The 20079-nt window shown below is 38.4% G+C and overlaps 1 protein-coding gene across 5 annotated transcripts in view; it reads left to right on the forward strand.

Moving 5' to 3' along the window:
• UEVLD (UEV and lactate/malate dehyrogenase domains) overlaps nt 1–20079 on the forward strand; it is a 57460-nt gene that overhangs the window by 8003 nt on the left and 29378 nt on the right. For 3 of the 5 annotated variants that reach the window (XR_011463115.1, XM_005900678.3, XM_070365249.1), the window contains exons 3-6: nt 7240–7305; nt 12748–12911; nt 18902–19037; nt 19741–19859. Coding sequence is in view for 4 of the 5 variants with exons in the window: in XM_005900678.3 (XP_005900740.1) it covers nt 7240–7305; nt 12748–12911; nt 18902–19037; nt 19741–19859 (485 nt within the window). In the remaining variant the exon portion in view is untranslated. The remainder of the gene's footprint in view (nt 1–7239; nt 7306–12747; nt 12912–18901; nt 19038–19740; nt 19860–20079) is intronic. The other 2 variants (XM_070365251.1, XM_070365250.1) reach the window with 2 other exon arrangements.

Below are 20079 nucleotides of genomic sequence, written 5' to 3' on the forward strand. Positions count from 1 at the left end.
AGTTTCCTATTGCTGCTGTAACAAATTAGCACACAGTGTCTTGAAACAAATTTACTATCTTACGGTTCTGTAAATTAGAAGCCCAGCATAAGTCTCTGTAGGTTGGAAACATTGGTAGGTCTTAGTTTCTTTCTGGAGGCTCTGGGAGATTAAAAAAAGAGAAAAGGCAAAAAAGACTCTACCTTTTTTAGTTTCTAAAGGTTGCCCATATTCTTTGGCTCAGAGTCACTTTCCTCCATCTTTAAAGCTAGCAATTTGCATCTCTCTGACCATCCTTCACAAATCTCCACAGAAAGTGTTTTCGGCTTAAAAAAATTTTTTTTTTTTAATCTGTTTGGCTGTGTTGGGTCTTCATTGCTGCGCACGGCCTTCTCTACTTGCGGCAAGCAGGGGCTGCTCTCTAGTTGCGGTGCTTGGGCTTTTCTGTGTGGTGGCTTCTCTGGCTGTGGAGCACGGGCTCTGGAGTTCTCAGGCTTCAGTAGTTGTGGCGTGTGGGCTTAGCTGCCCCGGTCATGTGGGGTCTTCCCAGACCAGGGATTGAACTGGTGTCCCCTGTGTTGCAAGGCAGATTCTTACTGTCTGGACTACTGGGGAAACCCAGGTTCTCTGCTTTTAAGAACCAATTGTGGGGCTTCCCTGGTGGCTCATTGGTAAAGAATCTGCCTGCCAATGCAGGGAGCATGGGTTCATGCACCAAACTATTGAGCCTGTACTCTGGAGCCTGGGAGCCGCAACTACTCAGCCCATGTGCTGCAACTGCTGAAGCCCACATGCCTTAGAGCCCATGCTCCGCAAGAAGAGAAACCACTGCAGTGAGAAGCCCACGCCCTGCTACTAGAGAGTAGCCCCCACTGGCCACAACTGGAGAAAATGCTGTGCAGCAATGAAGGTCCAGCGCAGTGAAAAATAAATAAATAATGAAGAAGAAAGAACCAAATGTGATTAGCTTAGATCCACTCTAATCATACAGGATAATTTCCTCAGGGAAATTGTCAGGGTCCTTAACTTAATTGCATCTAAAAAAGTTTCTGTGCCAAGCAAGGTAATATATATATGTGTGTTCCAAGGATTAGAGTTTTGGACATCTTCAGAGGCCATTATTTTGCTTATCACATATATGGTTGCTAATAAATTAATAACGTTTTAGTTATCTTTTTAGCTTAATATAGAGTCTGGTTACCTGAGAAAGGTTTTACTTCTTCATCTTTCAAAATTTCTGACCCCAGTCCACACTTGGAAATCCATTTTCTATCATAATCCCATGTATACATAACTAAAATATTATGTACACTCTGGCATTTTCTATTCCATCCCATTCGAAAACAAATGGTGATTAAGACTGACTAAATTGATTTCAGGACTTATGAATTAGTCAAAGCACAGAGTTTTGAAAACTTTATATGAGTATGTTTTGTATTTGAATTAGCTTGAGTTAAGAAAATATATCGAATTCAGCTTCATGTATTGGGAAATTTGGGGTGTTAATTGAAGTATTTCTTAGGAATAGCTAATTTTTGTTTTGTTTTTAATTAATTTATTTTTAATTGAAGGCAAATTGCTTTACGGTATGGTGTTGGTTTCTTTTTTTTTTTTTTAATTCTTATTTATTTATTTAATGAATATATTTGGCTCTACCAGGTCTTAGTTGTGGCGTGTGGGACCTTAATTCCCTAAGCAGGAATTGAACCCAGGCACCCTGTATTGGGAACATGGAGTCTTAAGCCAATGGGCCACGAGGGAAGTCCCTGGTGTTGGTTTCTACCTAACATCAACATGAATCAGCCACAGGTTTACCCATGCCCCCTCCCATTTGAACATCCCTCCCCATCCCACTGCTCTAGGTTGTTGCTAGCCCCGTTTGAGTTCCCAGAGTCATACAGCAAATTCCCTTTGGCTATCTATTTTACGTATCAGTTCAGTTCAGTCGCTTAGTCACGTCCAACTCTTTGCAACCCTATGGACTGCAGCACGCCAGGCCTCCCTGTCCATCACCAACTCCCGGAGTTTACTCACACTCATGTCCATTGAGTCAGTGATGCCATCTAACCATCTCATTCTCTGTCATCCCCTTCTCCTCCCGCCTTCAATCTTTCCCAACATAAGGGTCTTTTCAAATGAGTCAGTTCTTCATATCAGGTGGCCAAAGTATTGGAGTCTCAGCTTCAACATCAGTCCTTCCAATGAACACCAGGCCTGATCTCCTTTAGGATGAACTAGTTGGATCTCCTTGTAGTCCAAGGGACTCTCAAGAGTCTCCTTCAACACCATAGTTCAAAAGCATCAATTCTTTGGTGCTCAGCTTTCTTTATAACTCTCACATCCATACTTGACTACTGGAAAAACCATAGCCTTGACCAGACAGACCTTTGTTTGCAAAGTAATGTCTTTGCTTTTTAATATGCTATCTAGGTTGGTCATAGCTCTCCTTCCAAGGACTAATTTAATTTCATGGTGGTGGTCACCATCTGCAGTGATTTTGGAGCCCCCCAAAATAAAGTCAGCCACTGTTTCCCCATCTATTTGCCATGAAGTGATGGGACTGGATGCCATGATCTTCGTTTTCTGAATGTTGAGCTTTAAGCCAACTTCCTCACTCTCTTTCACTTTCATCAAGAGGCTCTTTAGTTCTTCTTCACTTTCTGCCATAAGGGTGGTGTCATCTGCATATCTGAGGTTATTGGTATTTCTCCCAGCACTCTTGATTCCAGCTTGTGCTTCTTCCAGCCCAGCATTTCATGTAAGTTAAATAAGCAGAGTGACAATATACAGCCTTGACATAACTCCTTTTCCTATTTGGAACCAGTCTGTTGTTCCATGTCCAGTTCTAACTGTTGCTTACTGGCCCGCATACAGGTTTCTCAAGAAGCAGATCAGGTGGTCTGGTATTTCCATTTCTTTTGGAATTTTCCACAGTTTATTGTGATCCACACAGTCAAAGGCTTTGGCATAGTCAATAAAGCAGAAATAGATGTTTTTCTGGAACTCTTTGATCCAGCAGATGTTGGCAATTTGATCTCAGGTTCTTCTGCCTTTTCTAAAAGCAGCTTGACCATCTGGAAGTTCACGGTTCACATATTGCTGAAGCCTGGCTTGGAGAATTTTAAGCATTACTTTACTAACATGTGAGATGAGTGCAATTGTGCAGTAGTTTGAGCATTCTTTGGCATTTCCTTTCTTTGGGATTGGAATGAAAGCTGACCTTTTCCAGTCCTGTGGCCACTGCTGAGTTTTCCAAATTTGCTGGCATATTGAGTGCAGCACTTTCACAGCATCATCTTTCAGGATTTGAAATAGCTCAACTGGAATTCCATCACCTCCACTAGCTTTCCATTGTTTGTCAGTACCATCTTTCTAGATTCCATATATGTGTATGAGTATACGATAATTGTTTTTCTGACTTACTTTACCTGTATCATAGACTCTAGGTTCATCTACCTCATTAGAATTGACTCAAATGTGTCCCTTTTTATGGCTGAGTAAATGCTCAAAATTCTCCAAGTCAGGCTTCAACAATATGTGAACCATGAGCTTGCAGATGTTCAAGCTGGTTTTAGAAAAGGCAGAGGAGCCAGAGATCAAATTGCCAACATCCGCTGGATCATGGAAAAAGCAAGAGAGTTCCAGAAAACATCTATTTCTGCTTTATTGACTATGCCAAAGCCTTTGACTGTGTGGATCACAATAAACTGTGGAAAATTCTGAAAGAGATGAGAGTACCAGACCATCTGACCTGCCTCTTGAGAAACCTATATGCAGGTCAGGAAGCAACAGTTAGGACTGGACATGGAACAACAGACTGGTTCCAAACAGGAAAAGGAGTACGTCAAGGCTGTATATTGTCACTCTGCTTATTTAAGTTATATGCAGAGTACATCATGAGAAACACTGGGCTGGAAGAAGCACAAGCTGGAATCAAGAGTGGGAGAAATACCAATAACCTCAGATATGCAGATGACACCACCCTTATGGCAGAAAGTGAAGAGGAACTAAAGAGCCTCTTGATAAAAGTGAAAGAGGAGGGTGAAAAAGTTGGCCTAAAGTTCAACATTCAGAAAACTAAGATCATGGCATCTGGTCCCATCACTTCATGGCAAGTAGATGGGGAAACAGTGGAAACAGTGTCAGACTTTATTTGTTTGGGTTCCAAAATCACAGCAGATGGTGATTGCAGCCATGAAATTAAAAGATGCTTACTGCTTGGAAGGAAAGTTATGACCAACCTAGATAGCATATTCAAAAGCAGAGACATTACTTTGCCAACAAAGGTCTGTCTAGTCAAGGCTATGGTTTTTCCTGTGGTCATGTATGGATGTGAGAGTTGGACTGTGAAGAAAGCTGAGTGCCAAAGAATTGATGCTTTTGAACTGTGGTGTTGGAGAAGACTCTTGAGAGTCCCTTGCACTGCAAGGAGATCCAACCAGTGAATTCTGAAGGAGATCAGCCCTGGGATTTCTTTGGAAGGAATGATGCTAAAGCTGAAACTCCAGTACTTTGGCCACCTCATGCGAAGAGCTGACTCACTGGAAAAGACTCTGATGCTGGGAGGGATTGGGGGCAGGAGGAGAAGGGGACGACAGAGGATGAGATGGCTGGATGGCATCACTGACTCGATGGACGTGAGTCTGAGTGAACTCCGGGAGTTGGTGATGGATAGGGAGGCCTGGCGTGCTGCGATTCATGGGGTCGCAAAGAGTTGGACACGACTGAGCGGTTGATCTGATCTGATCTGTACCACCTTCTATGGTGGCTGTATCAATTTGCATTCCCACCAACAATGCAAGAGGGTTTTCTTTTATCCACACCCTGTCCAGCATTTATTGTTTGTAGATTTTTTCATGATGGCCAAAGAATAGCTAATTTTATGTGTGGAAAGAAATGATTAGATTTTGGCCCATCTGTTTCTTGCCTTTCTTGAATAACACCCTGGCATCTGGTACATAAATGCCTGGGATGGGGGATTTAACAGCTACTATTTGTTGAACACCAAATATGTTTCAAAATGTTTTATCTATATTATTTTACATACTCTTTTACAACCAGAACTGTGAGGTGAGTATTATCATCTTCAGTTTTCAGAGAGTTTAAATAACTTGCTTACGATTACACAGCTAGTTAGGCATGGGCTTAGAGCTTGTACTCGTGTTCATCTTGCCCTCTGCTTAAATAATAAATGTTCTTTTATGATGTCTTCCTTCATCTTATAGATTTAAAGCTTTGTTGTACCAGTTAATTCTTTATCTCTTTTCTCTCATCTAGAGAAATGAGCTGTGGTGCCATTAAACCCTCAAGCTATAGAATTAATATTGCCAATGTACATTTTGTTACTGAAGACAGTTTTGGTCATGTATTATTATAATCATTTCTCTTTTGGCTTTTTGAATAATTTGCTTGGACAATGACTGTAGTTTCTGTACCACATTTCCAGATTGTTCTGTGTCCCTGAGAAACAATCTCTGTTCTACTCCTCTGTCCATTTTAGTTTTTGCCTGAGAGTGACCCCTTCACCTGCTGTTATTTTCCACTCATATAGTTCAAGGTAAATATGTGTACTTATGTGCACTCTTGGCCTTGAGTTTTCTGTTAGCCTAGCTTTTCCTCTTCTCCCTTTCTGATAAGTCATCAAATCTATTTAGACTTTTTTCTTACACTGCCCAAGTAGTATAGTTAGCTACTGAGGTCTTAAAAGGACCTTGTTCTAAGGCAGTTTGACAGTTAGAAACCACATGTAGTGTTTTCTGTATCCAGGTCAGAAAATAGGGCATTAGCTGTCCGTCAGTGTGTTCCAATTATTGATGGATAAGTTGAATCTTCAGGAATGTGAAGACTGAAAAAAGGTTGAGAATAATGGAGTTTGAGAAGTCAAAGATTATTAGTAATCTTTCTGAAAGGTCACTTTCAAAAATAAAACCTTTTTTTCTGATTATAAAATTTATAATCTGATATCTGAAAGTGATTGTTAACTGATGTTACTTAGACCTGACAATTATATGATAGCGTCCACACATTTTATAATCCTTTATTTATAATGGGTTTTCACATGGCCTCATTTGATCCTTGTGACAACTTTGAGATGCAGTCTTTATTTTACAGATGATGAAACTGAGGGTCAAAGAGACTAACCAAAAGTCATATGCCTCTGTTGCTGGAAGTAATCAATAAACAGTCTGTAATAGGAATAGAAAAGAGTTTTATTTTATTTTATTTATTTATGCCTGTGCTGGGTCTTCATCGCTTTGTGTGGGCTCTCTCTAGTTGCGGCGCGTGGGGGCTGTTCTTCGTGGCGCGCGGGCGTCTCACTGTGGCGGCTCCTCTTGTTGCAGAGCGCAGGCAGGCCTCAGTAGCGGCAGCACTCAGGCTTGGCAGTTGTGGCTCGAGGGTTCCAGCGTACACGCTCCCTAGTTGTGGTGCACAAGCTTAGTTGCAGTGCGCCACGTGGTATCTTCTGGACCAGGGATCGAACCCGTGTTCTCTGCATTGGCAGGTGGATTCTTAGCTACTGAGCCACCAGGGAAGTTCAGAAAGGAGTTTTATTCAAGCCAAGCTGAGGATCATAGCTTAGGAGACAGCCTCTCATAAAGTTTTGAAGGGCTAGTCTGAAGAAGCATGGTTTTTAGCACAGTTTTATATGTCAGAACAAAGAACATCAAATGTGACAGGGGTTCATTGCTTCAGGGTTTCAAAAAAAACATTCGTGAGCATACACACAGTGAGTCAACATGGCCTTGACACCTGTGAAGGGATTGATCACTGAAGGAGTACTAGCATTGATGTTTTAGGGAAGAGGGGCATTTATCTCTGTCTTCAAAACAAACATTCTTTGCTTCTGGACAACGTATCCTTTTCTTTCACTGTTAAAACAAATTTAACACGATGTATGTTTAAGGGGCCACAAAACTGGCTATTCTAGTTAGCATAAAGCTTAAGTTAAATAATGTATGAGCCAGGATGACTTCCCCATATCTCAAAATGTAAAAGTTTCTTCCATCACCTCTAAGTAGGAAAGCAGGCCAAGAACTTGGGATTTAATATCAAAGTCCTGTGTTCTTTCACCTACTTGCTCTGCTTTCTAAGAGAACATCATTTAGTACTTTGCCCTTGTCAATGTATTTACTGATTCGTAGATTATGGTATTTACAAATTTTGTGTTTCTGTATGTGTGTATGTACATGCATGCACATTAATAATACAGTTCTTCCTACTTCTGATTGCACTTTTTGGGACTTTTTTTTTTTCTTCTAGTTTTCAAAGATAGTTCCCAGAAAGACCTACTGAATTTCACTGGTACTATTCCTGTGATATATCAGGGTAAGTATGGAAGTTGAGAAAATGTGGGAATTTTCTAAAAGAGCAATTTAATTAGAACTTGTATTCATTTAGTTCCATAACATTCTCAAAGTACTTTTTAAAGAACATTTTAAAAAGCTGGTTGATTTTTAATTAAGTAATTATTTATTTTTAATTAATTTTTTTGGCACACCATGTGGCTTGTGGGATCTTCATTCCCCTGACCAGGAATCAAATCCTGGCCCCCAGCAATGGAAGCCTGGAGTCCCAACCACTGGACTGGCAGGGAATTCCCTCACTTAAAATGTAAATGATCTATACTGAACCTTACTGGATATAGCAGAATGCTGTCCCAGAGAAGGAAGGCCTAGGTGTTAATATCAACAAATTCAATTCAGTTCAACAGATATTTATTTATTGAATGTCAGCTGTCTGCCTACTACCCTGTTAGGTTTTGAGGTACACAAGTGATCTGGACAGACATAAGCCTGTGCTTGTGAAGAGTTTACTCTGCTTTCCATAGCAAACTGCAGGGGTTCCACCTTTTTTTCCCATTGTATGTTTTGTTCCCCTTCCTTTGCCTCTGTATGATGTAGCATTATCCCTATTCTGTAGGTGAAATTGAATCCTGGTCACGTGGTTTATCTGAGCCCACATAGCTGGTTATCAGACTGGAACTTAGAACTCCAATAGGAAATTTTTAAAACACAGAGCCCATTAAAACTCAAAAAAAGCAACACATTTTCAGATGACCTGACAGGTTAAAATAGTTAAGTATTGGCCTAAATAGAAAAAAAAAAAAATCACTAACTAATCACTAACTAAATCACTATTAATTCATAGTTCTTAGCAACCCCTGTGATTTCAAGGGTAGTTGCATATCGACAGAGGAACTTATGGATTTAAATGAATCATTGCTTGTTAAATCATGTAGGGAGGTAACAAGAGGGCATAAAAGTTATCTTAAAATGTTACTCGCTGGCCCTCTGCATCTTCCTGGAGCTGTAGAGTCATTGATTCTGATGCTAATAGTAATTCCAAGGTAGTAATGTAATACGTTTTCATTTTGTAGTACACCCTTTTTTTCCCTTTTGCTTTTGACTAGAATTATATCAACTCCTTGTGATGCACACTAGTTATTTCTAAGCTGATAGGAGGAGGTCAGAGTGTATTATCTTTCTCGTCTGTAAAGTGGGCCAATGGTAGAGCTTAACTCTAGAATTTTGAGGATTAAATATGCTGCTCTTAAATAAAGCTCTTGGCTTTTACAGTTCCTGGCACATAGTAAGTGCCCATTATTATTTCTTGCCTTTGTTGCTCTCTTCTGGTTACTAGTTTTATTAATGTAATAATACATACTGGGCTTCCTTGGTAGCTCAGTGGTCAAGAATCCACCTGCCAGTGCAGGAGACACGGGTTTGTTGTCTCCTCAGGGAAGATCCCACATGCTGAGGACAGCTAAGCCCATGCCCTACAACTGTTGAGCCTGTGCTGTAGAGCCTGGGAACTACTGAGCCCATGTACCACAACTATTGAAGACCAAGTGCTTTAGAGCCCGTGCTCTAAGAGAAGCCACCTCAATGAGAAGCCCGTGCACTGCAACTGCTCACAGCAATTAGAGAAAAGCTGTGCAGCAAGAAAGACCCAGCACAGCCAAAAATAAATAAATAAAAAATTTTAAAATAGAGGCCAAGTCTTATCAAATAAAATTTTTGAAAATACATGTTTATGCTAAAAAAATTCAAACAGTTGAGAAAAGATGAGGTTAAGCTTATATCTAACCTCCCATTACCCAGTCCTAATCTGCAGGTAAATCTTCTGTTGCTATTTCCTAATATATACCTGCAGAAATTTTTTGGATTATTTCTTATCCCTCCAGATTGTGTCAAGGTTGTGATACACTTTTTCTTCATTCACCCATTCTTTAGAGATGTGTATCATACCCATCTGAACTTTATTTACAGCTAACTCAAATTATTTTCTTATGATATAATTACTTTTAATCCAACGACTTTACCAGGAGTTCTGAATCTTCGGTAATGAATTACTGAAAGTAAATGGGCAGGCTAGGAGGCAGGGCATTTGCTGACAAAAAGGAATGAGAAAGAAGGAAGAAGGGCAGAGAGAATACCAGTAGTGAAATCTTACAAGTTCAGTTCAGTTCAGTTGCTAAGTCATGTCCGACTCTGCAACCCCATGGACTACAGCACGCCAGGCCTCCCTGTCCATCACCAACTCCCAGAGTTTACTCAAACTCATGTCCATTGAGTTGGTGATGCCATCCAGCCATCTCATCCCCTGTCATCCCCTTCTCCTCCCGCCTTCAATCTTTCCCAGCATCAGGGTCTTTTCAAATGAGTCAGCTTTTCGCATCAGGTGGCCAAAGTATTGGAGGTTCAGCTTCAGCATCAGTCCTTCCAATGAATATTCAGGACTGATTTCCTTTAGGATGGACTGGTTGGATCTCCTTGCAGACCAAGGGACTCTCAAGAGTCTTCTCCAACACCATAGTTCAAAAGCATCAATTCTTCAGTGCTCAGCTTTCTTTATAGTACAACTCTCACATCCATACATGACTACTGGAAAAACCGTAACTTTGACTAAATGGACCTTTGTTGGCAAAGTAATGTCTCTGCTTTTTAATATGCTGTCTAGGTTGGTCATAACTTTTCTTCCAAGGAGCAAGTGTCTTAATTTCGTGGCTGCAGTCAACCATCTGCAGTGATTTTGGAGCCCTAAATAATAAAGTCTGTCACTGTTTCCACTGTTTCCCCATCTATTTGCCATGAAGTGACAGGACCAGATGCCATGGGAATCAGGCTCACACGTGCTTTGTCATGAGTGTGATATTAAAATGCATAAATACTGCTGGGGAGGGGCATTGATGGAGGCAGCAGAACCTTGATCAACCAGGAAGATAACTTCAGTAGACATTAGTCTCCTTTTCTTTAAAGGGTAGCGATTAACATTAGAAAATGGCTACATTGAGATTGGGACTACCACTCCAAAACAAAAAAATTGCATGGCCTAAAGAGTGGCTTGTAAATGTTTGATTGTGATCCACAATAAGAAATACTTTTGTATGCATAGTTATATATGTATATAACTAACATTCCATACTACCTGCCATTGTATTTTTCTGTTTGATTCCATTTAAAAATTTTATTGTTTGCAGTCCACTAAATTAATTTCACAAGCTATTGATTGTGACCAGCCTTTGAAAAACACTGGTCTAGAGTATATAATGTTAGAGTGAATTCTGGAGGAATGTGACGATGTGTCTCAGTACTTGTCAGTCATTTTGTGGTGCTGTGATCACATGACTTTATAATCATAAAGTTAAGTTTGGACCAACAGCTGTGTCTGTTCCCATACTGTAAGTACTTAGGTGCTGTGTATGGTGTCTGGTGTAACTAGACTTATTGTGGTGATTATTTTGCAGTATATAGAAATATTGAATCATTATGTTGTATACCTGAAACAAATGTGTTATATGTCAGTTATACCCAAATAAAAACAAAATTTTAAAATACTTCAATAAAGTTAGAAGAGGAATATGGTTCTGAGAACTGCTGATATAAAATAGTAAAAATCGTACCAGGACATTACTATTATGTACTGACTTTGAGTCCTTTAGAATTACATGGGAAGCTTTTAAAAAATGTTGTCCAGACCTGGTCCCATTGAATCATAAACTTGGGGGGCAAGGACTGGGTATTGGTATATTTCAGAGTTCCTAAAGAGTTTCTAATACACAGGCAGAGCTGAGTATCATTGTGCTTAGGGGAGAAGGAAGCAAGATGAAAAAAAATAGAGGATTTCCTTAGTGAGAAAAGATTTCTTCAGTAGAGGAGACAACTTTTTATTTATACCTTGCTTATTTCCAAAATGGGTTTGAAGAAAATTTAAAAAATTGCCAAACCATCATGGTACTTACTGTCCTTCCCATGTGGCTTGGTGGTAAAGAATCCTCCTGCCAATGCAGGAATTGCGGGTTTAATCTCTGGGTTGGGAGGATCTCCTGGAAAAGGAAATGGTAACCCACTTCAGTATTCTTACCTGGGATCCCATGGACAGAAAAGCCTGGCGGACTGTAGTCCATGTGGTCGCAGAGTCAGGCATGACTTAGCAACTGAGCACAACATGGTACTTACCATGTCATGTACTATTCTAAGCATTTTATGTACCTTAGTTGATTTTATCCATAACAGTCCTATGAAGTAGGAGCTTTTATTACTCTTTTTTGTATAGGAAGGAATTGAGGCACAGAGGAATTAAGTAACTTGCCTAAAATCCTATAACTAGTAATGTGTGGAACTAGGATTTGAACCTAGGCATTCTTGCTCCTGAGCAGCCGTGTTTGAAATACACTGAAAAACATATGCAGTAAGACTATGAAAGCAGGAACAAATATCGGGAGATCCAATGGAAGGGTTAAGGTAATTGATCAGATTTCTAGTTTAAGGTTAGTTTTTGCACTTGAGTTTAGCTTTGGGCTTCCTCTAAACCAAAGCAATCAGAGATTTTGGCTCTCACACCTGACATGAAGAACCGATTCACTAGAAAAGATGATGATGCTGGCAGAGACTGAAGGCAGGAGAAGAAGGGGATGACAGAGGATGAGATGGTTGGATGACTCAATGGACATGAGTTTGAGTAAGCTCCGGGAGTTGGGGATGGACAGGGAGGCCTGGCGTCCTGCAGTCCATGGGGTTGCAAAGAGTCAGACACGACTGAATGACTGAACTGAACTGAAATGAGGCATGATGTACATGGTTATATAGCATGTTACATGGTACATGTACATGGAGGAGCTTTCACTTTGATTCCTATCTCTGTGCACTAAAATTTAAGAGCCACTGAACAAGGTGACTGTTATGGTTATTTTCAGCTCTGAGTTTTGTGTATCTAACCCAGCTTGTATATTACAGTATCTTTAATTAATGAGCACCTTGAGGGCTAGTCTCAAATTCATCTTTCATTTATTCATTCATTCATTATTTATTTATATAAGAAACTTTTATTGAGCATCCAATGTGTTAGGCACTGTAGTAGGGAACATGGAAATGAATAATATATAGTCGCCTCTAGACATTTTTAGTGTTAAAGGGGAAATAGACTTGTAGACAAATAACTTGGGTGGAGCAAAGAATGTTACATAGAGAAAAAGTTGTATCCCATACTCCTAGTATAATAGGTCCTATAAATATTTACTGGATTGAATTGAATAAGCTGGCCATTGTCTTGATTAATTTTCCTCAAATGTTATGCTGGTCCTTTAATGGAAACGTATTTCCGACGTGAATGTGGATGAATATCGGGAAATAGGCCTCAGTTTACATAAAGCCTTTACCTATATATTTGACTAGACTTGTGTCTTAAAATGCCACGTAGCTATACCGTAAATGTAACATGTGTGCTTTTCATTATTGTTTGAAGATGTGTTTGTTTTGTCTCAAATAGGTAATACATATAACATACCTATTCGTTTGTGGATTTTGGATTCTCACCCTTTTGCTCCCCCCATTTGCTTCTTAAAACCAACTGCAAATATGGGAATCTTAGTTGGAAAGCATGTGGATGCTCAAGGCAGAATATACTTGCCCTATCTCCAAAACTGGAGCCATGTAAGATCAATTTGGATTTTCTTTTGAAAATTTTTATTTTTCTGAATGTTTATCTTTGATACTGATGGTACAAATAAGTTACTGAATTTTCTTTCAGTGATATTCTTCTTTTGGTCTTGAAAAATAATTTGAAATTGAACTCCCTGGGGGTCACCCAAGTCCCAGCACCCTGGTGACAGCAGCCTGCTTGAATCTGCTCTCTCCAAGTCTGGGAGCCAACCATTGTTTACTCCCTGTCTTTTTACAGTAGTTTGCTGTTTGATAAAGCAAATGAAGAACTATTAGCAAAATATTGAGGCATTATTTCCTAGTTCCTCCCTTGTAAAGATTCTTGTGTAATAGGTATATTTATTTGTAGCTTTGCCTGTTTTTAACCTTTATGTAAATTTAATCATATTGTGTATAATCTTCTATTACATGCCTTGTTTTAACTGAGTGTTAAGTTTTAAAAATTCACCCCGATGATTCATGAAACTAGTTTATATCTTTTATAAGCCCTCACAAGGACTTCCCTGGAGTCCGGTGGGTAAGACTCCAAGCTTCCACTGCAGGGAGCACAGTTTCAGGGCACTAATCCTGCGTGCCATGGGACACAGCCAAATAAATAGATAAATCAAAGTAAAAAAATAAAAAAATATGGCCTAGGTTTAAAACACAAAACAAAAAGAAACCCTCAGATTACGCATTCTACATATTTCATCTATCATTATATTGAGCGTTTTTCCATATTAGACAGTATTTTCAAAACACATGGTTTTTAAATGGTTGCCTGATGATCCAGCATTAGGATATTGCATGATATATTTGTAGATTGCTTTGTTAGAAATTTAATGATGAGCATCCTTAAATATAAATATTTGTAAATATAAAATGTTTGTATATCTTATAAATCTTTAATAATTTTCTAATGATAAATCTCTAGGAATGGAATTATTGGATCAAAGTTTTAAAATGTTTTGAAGGCTATTCTTATATTTTCCTAAATTGGCTTCCAAGAAGTAGACACAATCTGTGATTCTGCCATTTATAGAAATCAGCGAAGGAGGGTATCTGGTTTATAGCACCCTTGCTCTAAAGGGTGCTGTAAAAGAAGGCATTATCTTTAAAACAAAACAAGCTTTGGCTTATCCCTATGGTTCATTTATTATTATTACTATTTATTATGGATACAGAATATGCTCTCAGTTTTGTAAGTAAAACTTTTATGAAAAGAATTTATAATATATTTGTATATACTGAGAAAGTTGTAGGACAGGGATATCAGAGAGGAGTGAGGTTGAAGTATAGGGTGGTGGTAGAATTATCATTTCTTATTTTGTATATGTACTGTAAAAGGGTGTGCAACTGTGGATGCATTTCACTTTGTTTTACGGTTTTCTGTATTTTTCATAGAAAGAAAACTTCTAAAAAGAAGGAAGAAAAAGAGTAAGAAAAGGAAAAGATTCACACCAAATTGTCAGTAGTGGAGTTTAGATGGGGAGTTTACTTGATGAACTTGTAGATTATTTGTGTTGCTTGGTGATTTAAATAATAAAATTACCAGTTAAATGTGATGAATTCAGTTCAGTTCAGTTGCTCAGTTGTGTCTGCCCCTTTGCAACCCCATGGACTGCAGCATGCCAGGCTTCCCTGTCTATCACCAACTCCTGGAGCTTGCTCACACTCGTGTCCCTTGAGTCGGTGATGCCATCCAAACCATCTTATCCTCTATCGGCCCCTTCTCCTCCTGCCTTCAGTCTTTCCCAGCATCAGGGTCTTTTCCAATGAGTCAGTTCTTTGCATCAGGTGGCCAAAGTATTGGAGTTTCAGCTTCAACATCAGTCCTTCCAATGAATATTCAGGACTGATTTCCTTTAGGATGGACTTGGATCTCCTTGCAGTCCAAGTGACTTTCAAGAGTCTTCTCCAACACCACAGTTCAAAAGCATCAGTTCTTGGCACTCAGCTTTCTTTATGGTCCAACTCTCACATCCATACATGGCTACTGGAAAAACCATAGCCTTGACTAGATGGACCTTTGTTGGCAAAGTAATGTCTCTGCTTTTTAATATGCCGTCTAGGTTGGTCATAGCTTTTCTTCCAAGCAGCAAGCGTCTTTTAATTTCTTGGCTGCAATCACCATCTGGAGTGATTTGGGACCCCCCCAAAATAAAGTCTCTCACTGTTTCCATTGTTTCCCCATCTCTTTGCCATGAAGTGATGGGACCAGATGCCATGATATTAGTTTTCTGAATGTTGAGTTTTAGGCCAGCTTTTTCTATCTTCTCTTTTACATTCATCAAGAGGCTCTTTAGTTCTTCTTTACTTTCTGCCATAAGGGTGGTGTCATCTGCGTATCTGAGGTTATTGATATTTCTCCCGGTAATCTTGGTTCCAGATTCTGCTTCATCCAGCCTGGCATTTCTCATGATGTACTCTGCATATAAGTTAAATAAGCAGGGTGACAATATACAGCCTTGATTTGGAACCAGTCTGTTTTTCCATGTCCAGTTGTAACTTGCCTCTTGACCTGCATATAGACTTCTCTGGAGGTAGGTAAGGTGGTCTGGTATTCCCATCTCTTTAAGAATTTTTCAGTTTGTTTTGATCCACACAATCAAAGGTTTTGGCCTAGTCAATAAAGCAGAAGTAGATGTTTTCCCGGAACTCTCTTGCTTTTTTGATGATCCAACGGATGTTGGCAATCTGATCCCTGGTTCCTCTGCCTTTTCTAAATCCAGCTTGAATGTCTGGAAGTTCTCGTTTTATGTACTGTTGAAGCCTGGCTTGGAGAATTTTGAACATTACTTTGCTAGTGTGTGAGATGAGTGCAGTTATGGGGTAGTTTGAGCATTCTCTGGCATTGCCTTTCTTTGGGATTGGAATGAAAACTGACCTTTTCCAGTCCTGTGGCCACTGCTGAGTTTTCCAAATTTGCTGGCATATTGAGTGCAGTACTTTGACAGCATCATCTTTTAGGATTTGAAATAGCTCAACTGGAATTGCATCACCTCCACTAGCTTTGTTCGTAGTGATGCTTCCTAAGGCCCATTTGACTTTGCATTCCAGGTTGTCTGGCTGGCTCTAGGTGAGTGATCACACCATCGTGGTATTGTGGGTCATGAAGATCTTTTTTGTACAGTTCTGTGTATTCTTGCCCTCTCTTCTTAATATCTTCTGCTTCTGTTAGGTCCATACCATTTCTGTCCTTTATTGTGCCCATCTTTGCATGAAATATTCTCTTGTTATCTCTCATTTTCTTGAAGAGATAGTCTTTCTTATGTCTAGTTTTTCCCATTCTATTTTTTTCCTTTATTTCTTTGCATTGATCATTGAGGAAGGCTTTCTTATCTCTTCTTGCTATTCTTTGGAGCTCTGAATTCAGATGCTTATATCTTTCCTTTGCCTTTGGCTTCTCTTCTTTTCTCAGCTATTTGTAAGGCCTCCTCAGAGAACCATTTTGCCTTTTGTGTTTCTTTTTCTTGGGGATGGTCTTGATAATTGCCTCCTGTGCAGTGTCATGAACCCCCATCCATAGTTCTTCAGGCACTCTGTCTATTAGATCTGATTCCTTGAATCTATTTGTCACTTCCACTGTATAATCGTAAGGGATTTGATTGAGGTCATACCTGAATGGTCTAGTGGTTTTCCCTAGGGCATGATAAAAATTTGTTAGTTGGAAGAACAAAATTGATGTCTTAACCTTAATGCTTAGTTTTTTGGTTACTTGAGAAATTGGAATCTTATCATGTATTTATTTATCATGTATGTTTCTTCATTTTTGAATTGCCTATCTCCTTCATCCATTTTTACTCTTTTAAACAAAAAACTTTTTTTTTTTTTTTACATCTGTGCCCTGTTGTGTGAACTTATATTCCCTATTTCATCTTTCTGGTTTACTTTGGCATCTCTTCTCATAGTTTGTTTAATAAATACTCAGAGGTAGTTCTAAAATCTAGTCAAGGTTGTGCTTGGTTTCAGTTCAGACAGTGTTAATTTCACTTTACTCTTCTGAACCTCTTTATTATAAGCCAAAACTAGTCTTACATTATTTAAATGGCCCTATTTAGAAGAGTTACATTTAGGGGGAATGGAGGGATAAATTAGGGGTTTGGGATGAACAGATACACACTACTATATATAAAATACATAGAGACTTCCCTGGTGGTCCGGTGGTTAAGACTCTGCGCTTCCAATGCAGGGTCAGGGAATTAAGATCCTACATATAGTGCTGTGTGGCCAAAAAATAAAAATAGGTTAAAAAGATCTACGGGATAGCACAGAGAACTATATTCAATATCCTTTTTTTAATGTTTATTTATTTATTCATTTTTGGCTGTGCTGGGTCTTCCTTAATACAGCGGTACTCTCTAGCTGCAGGGCCCGAGCTTCTCGTTGCGGCACCTTCTCCTGGTGCGCACGCAGCACAGGCGCGAGAGCGCACGGACTTCGGTAGTTGTGTAACGTGGCTAGTACTTGCAGCTCCCGGGCTCTAGAGCACAGGCTTAACAGTTGTAACGCATGTGCTCAGTTGCTCCATGGCATGTGGGGTGTTAGCAGATCAGGGCTCGAATCTGTGTCTCCTGCATCGGCAGGCAGATTCTTTACCACTGAGCCACCAGGAAAGCCCTATATTTCAATATCTTGTAATAAGCTATAATGAAAGGCATCTGGAAGAGACTAGATAGATAGATATACTTATGTCTATAATCTATCTGTATATCTATATCTGATTCACTCTGCTGTATACCTGAAACTAACACCACATTGTAAATCAGCTATATTTCACTTCAAAAAAGTATGAGTTATGATTTAAAAAGTACTGCATTAAGTCCCACATGCAGTTTAAATTGTATAGTATTAATATGATTGTATAGTGTTTTGGAGCTAGAAGGAATCTGGAGGTCACTTAGGCTAAGGATTGCAGACATTTTCCCCAAGAGAGTCAGTGTGCAGCAGTAGGCCTACGGAATTTTGTTTGAACAGCAAAGAGGTTTTGTTTTGCTTTGTTTTGTTATGTTCTTAATATAAATTTAAGTGACTGTACATGTACTCTTTCCAATTTGCCACAGTGACCATCTCCCCAAATTTTCTTACACTTGACAACTTCACATATTATATTATCTGCTTGGTCTTTAAAAGTATTTAAGTGTTTTTATTCTAATGGCTTCTTTGTCTTTATAAAGAGTGAAACTCAGATCGAAGAATTAAGCAATTTTTAAAATGAGCAAACCACTTTAAGTATTCCTTATAATAATAATAAACATATATTTTACACTCAAAACAATTTGCATACATTAGCTCATTTGTTTCTCATATTTATTGGAATTTATTATTCACATTATATTACTAATAATACTGAACCTCAGAGAGGTTAAGTGCATTTCATTAAGGTTGTTTTACCAGTTCAAATAAGCAGTAATGGATTAGATAAGTATTTTATGAGCAGTAATTTTCTTATTTGATAGTGGCTGTATAGGACAGTGTTTTGTTTTTTCATTTGGGAAATAAATGCTAAAGTATTTGGGGTGAAGGCGTGTTGTATCTTCAGTTTATTCTCAGTTGGTTCAGAAAATAGAGGAAAAGGCACTGAGAAAGCACATGAGATAAAATGTTAAAATTTGAGCAATCTGAGTGGAGAACATATGAAAATTCTTTGTACTATTCTTTTGCCAGCTTTTCTGTAAATCTGCAGTTATTTAAAAATAAAAAAATTTTAGGAGGGCAGATAGACAAGACTGTTCCCACATACAGGTACTCTACTACTAAACACATTTATACTGTTGTTGCAATTTTTGGAGATGTTTTAACACTTCTCCCTGTATTTTTTAATTTAAAAGAATTAAGTTTTCCAGTTAAAAGTACTATGTAATTTTTGTATGGGTTTGTATGGGTTTTCAAAAAATGAGAGCATTAATATTCTTTCGGCTAACTCTGACAGTGTATAGATTAATAAGGTGGTATTCCTTAGCAAAATCTCTGCATAACTTTTCCCTTTGTGTGTTCTGTAGCCTAAATCTGTCATTGTTGGATTAATTAAAGAAATGATTGCCAAATTTCAAGACGAACTTCCCCTGTGTTCTCTTTCATCATCTGACGAGGCACGGCAGGTAGACTTGCTAGCCTATATTGCAAAAATCACTGAAGGTTTGTATTTCTGTTAATAATAGCGTTATGAGTTTACAGTTTCTCACTAATATCCTTTATTCTCTGCTATTTGATTTCTGTAAATAAATACATACTTGTGTATATACATAATTGTGTTGGATCAAAAAATTCCTATATATTTATCATAAGGTTTACCATATAGTTCCAATGAATATGGCTTCTTAAAATGTAAAAGATTACTTTTATTCTGACAGATAAAATAGTTTGTTTTGTTCAAAACCACTTGATATATATTAATGATCCCAAACCTTTTTCATTATATGTGTACATAGCTTTTTGCCTCGTTCAGTATATTGGACCAGAGAATCTGTGATTCTCATTGTTTTTCATTGAAGACAAAGGAAAATAACCATGCTTGCAACAATTTAGTAAGTTTTAAACATTTTTTTGCATTGTAGACTAGAGCAGGAAGAGTCACAATGTTTTTCAAAATTAGGAAATCTTATTTTTTTCAAGCTTAGAAAGACCTTTTCTTTTTAAAGTGGTAGCCTCTGCGTAAAGTATTTAATATGAGATTCCTGTCTTCCTTGCGTTTCATTTGTTCAAAAATATTTTTGAATGCCTGTATGGAATGCCTAGTACCATCTTTTCTGTCCAAGTTATTAAAGTTTGGGTTTATTTTAAATGCTAAAAAGACTTTTGATATTATTTTTAAATTATGATAATCTGCTTTTCTTTTTAGGTGTCTCAGATATAAATTCAAAGAACTGGGCAAATCGTGAGAATAAAACAGTCAATAAAATTACCGTGGTTGGAGGTGGAGAACTGGGAATTGCCTGCACACTAGCAATTTCAGCCAAAGTACGTAAGCATAGTGGTTATAAATACACGTCATATTGCTACACTTTTAGGCAGTTTCTGTTTTAACACACAAGAAATAATAGCTTCATTTTGTCATGTGGGAAAACCTCATTTTGCCTTAAAATATATTTAGTAAGTTGACAAAAAAACAGCTGAAAGCTCTCATTAGTAATGTTGTTTCATAATTAGTAGTTAGACGTGGACTAGGCTTTGAAAACCT

The sequence above is a fragment of the Bos mutus genome, chromosome 29, assembly GCF_027580195.1.
Source record: "Bos mutus isolate GX-2022 chromosome 29, NWIPB_WYAK_1.1, whole genome shotgun sequence".
In the NCBI taxonomy this organism is placed as follows: Eukaryota; Metazoa; Chordata; class Mammalia; order Artiodactyla; family Bovidae; genus Bos; species Bos mutus.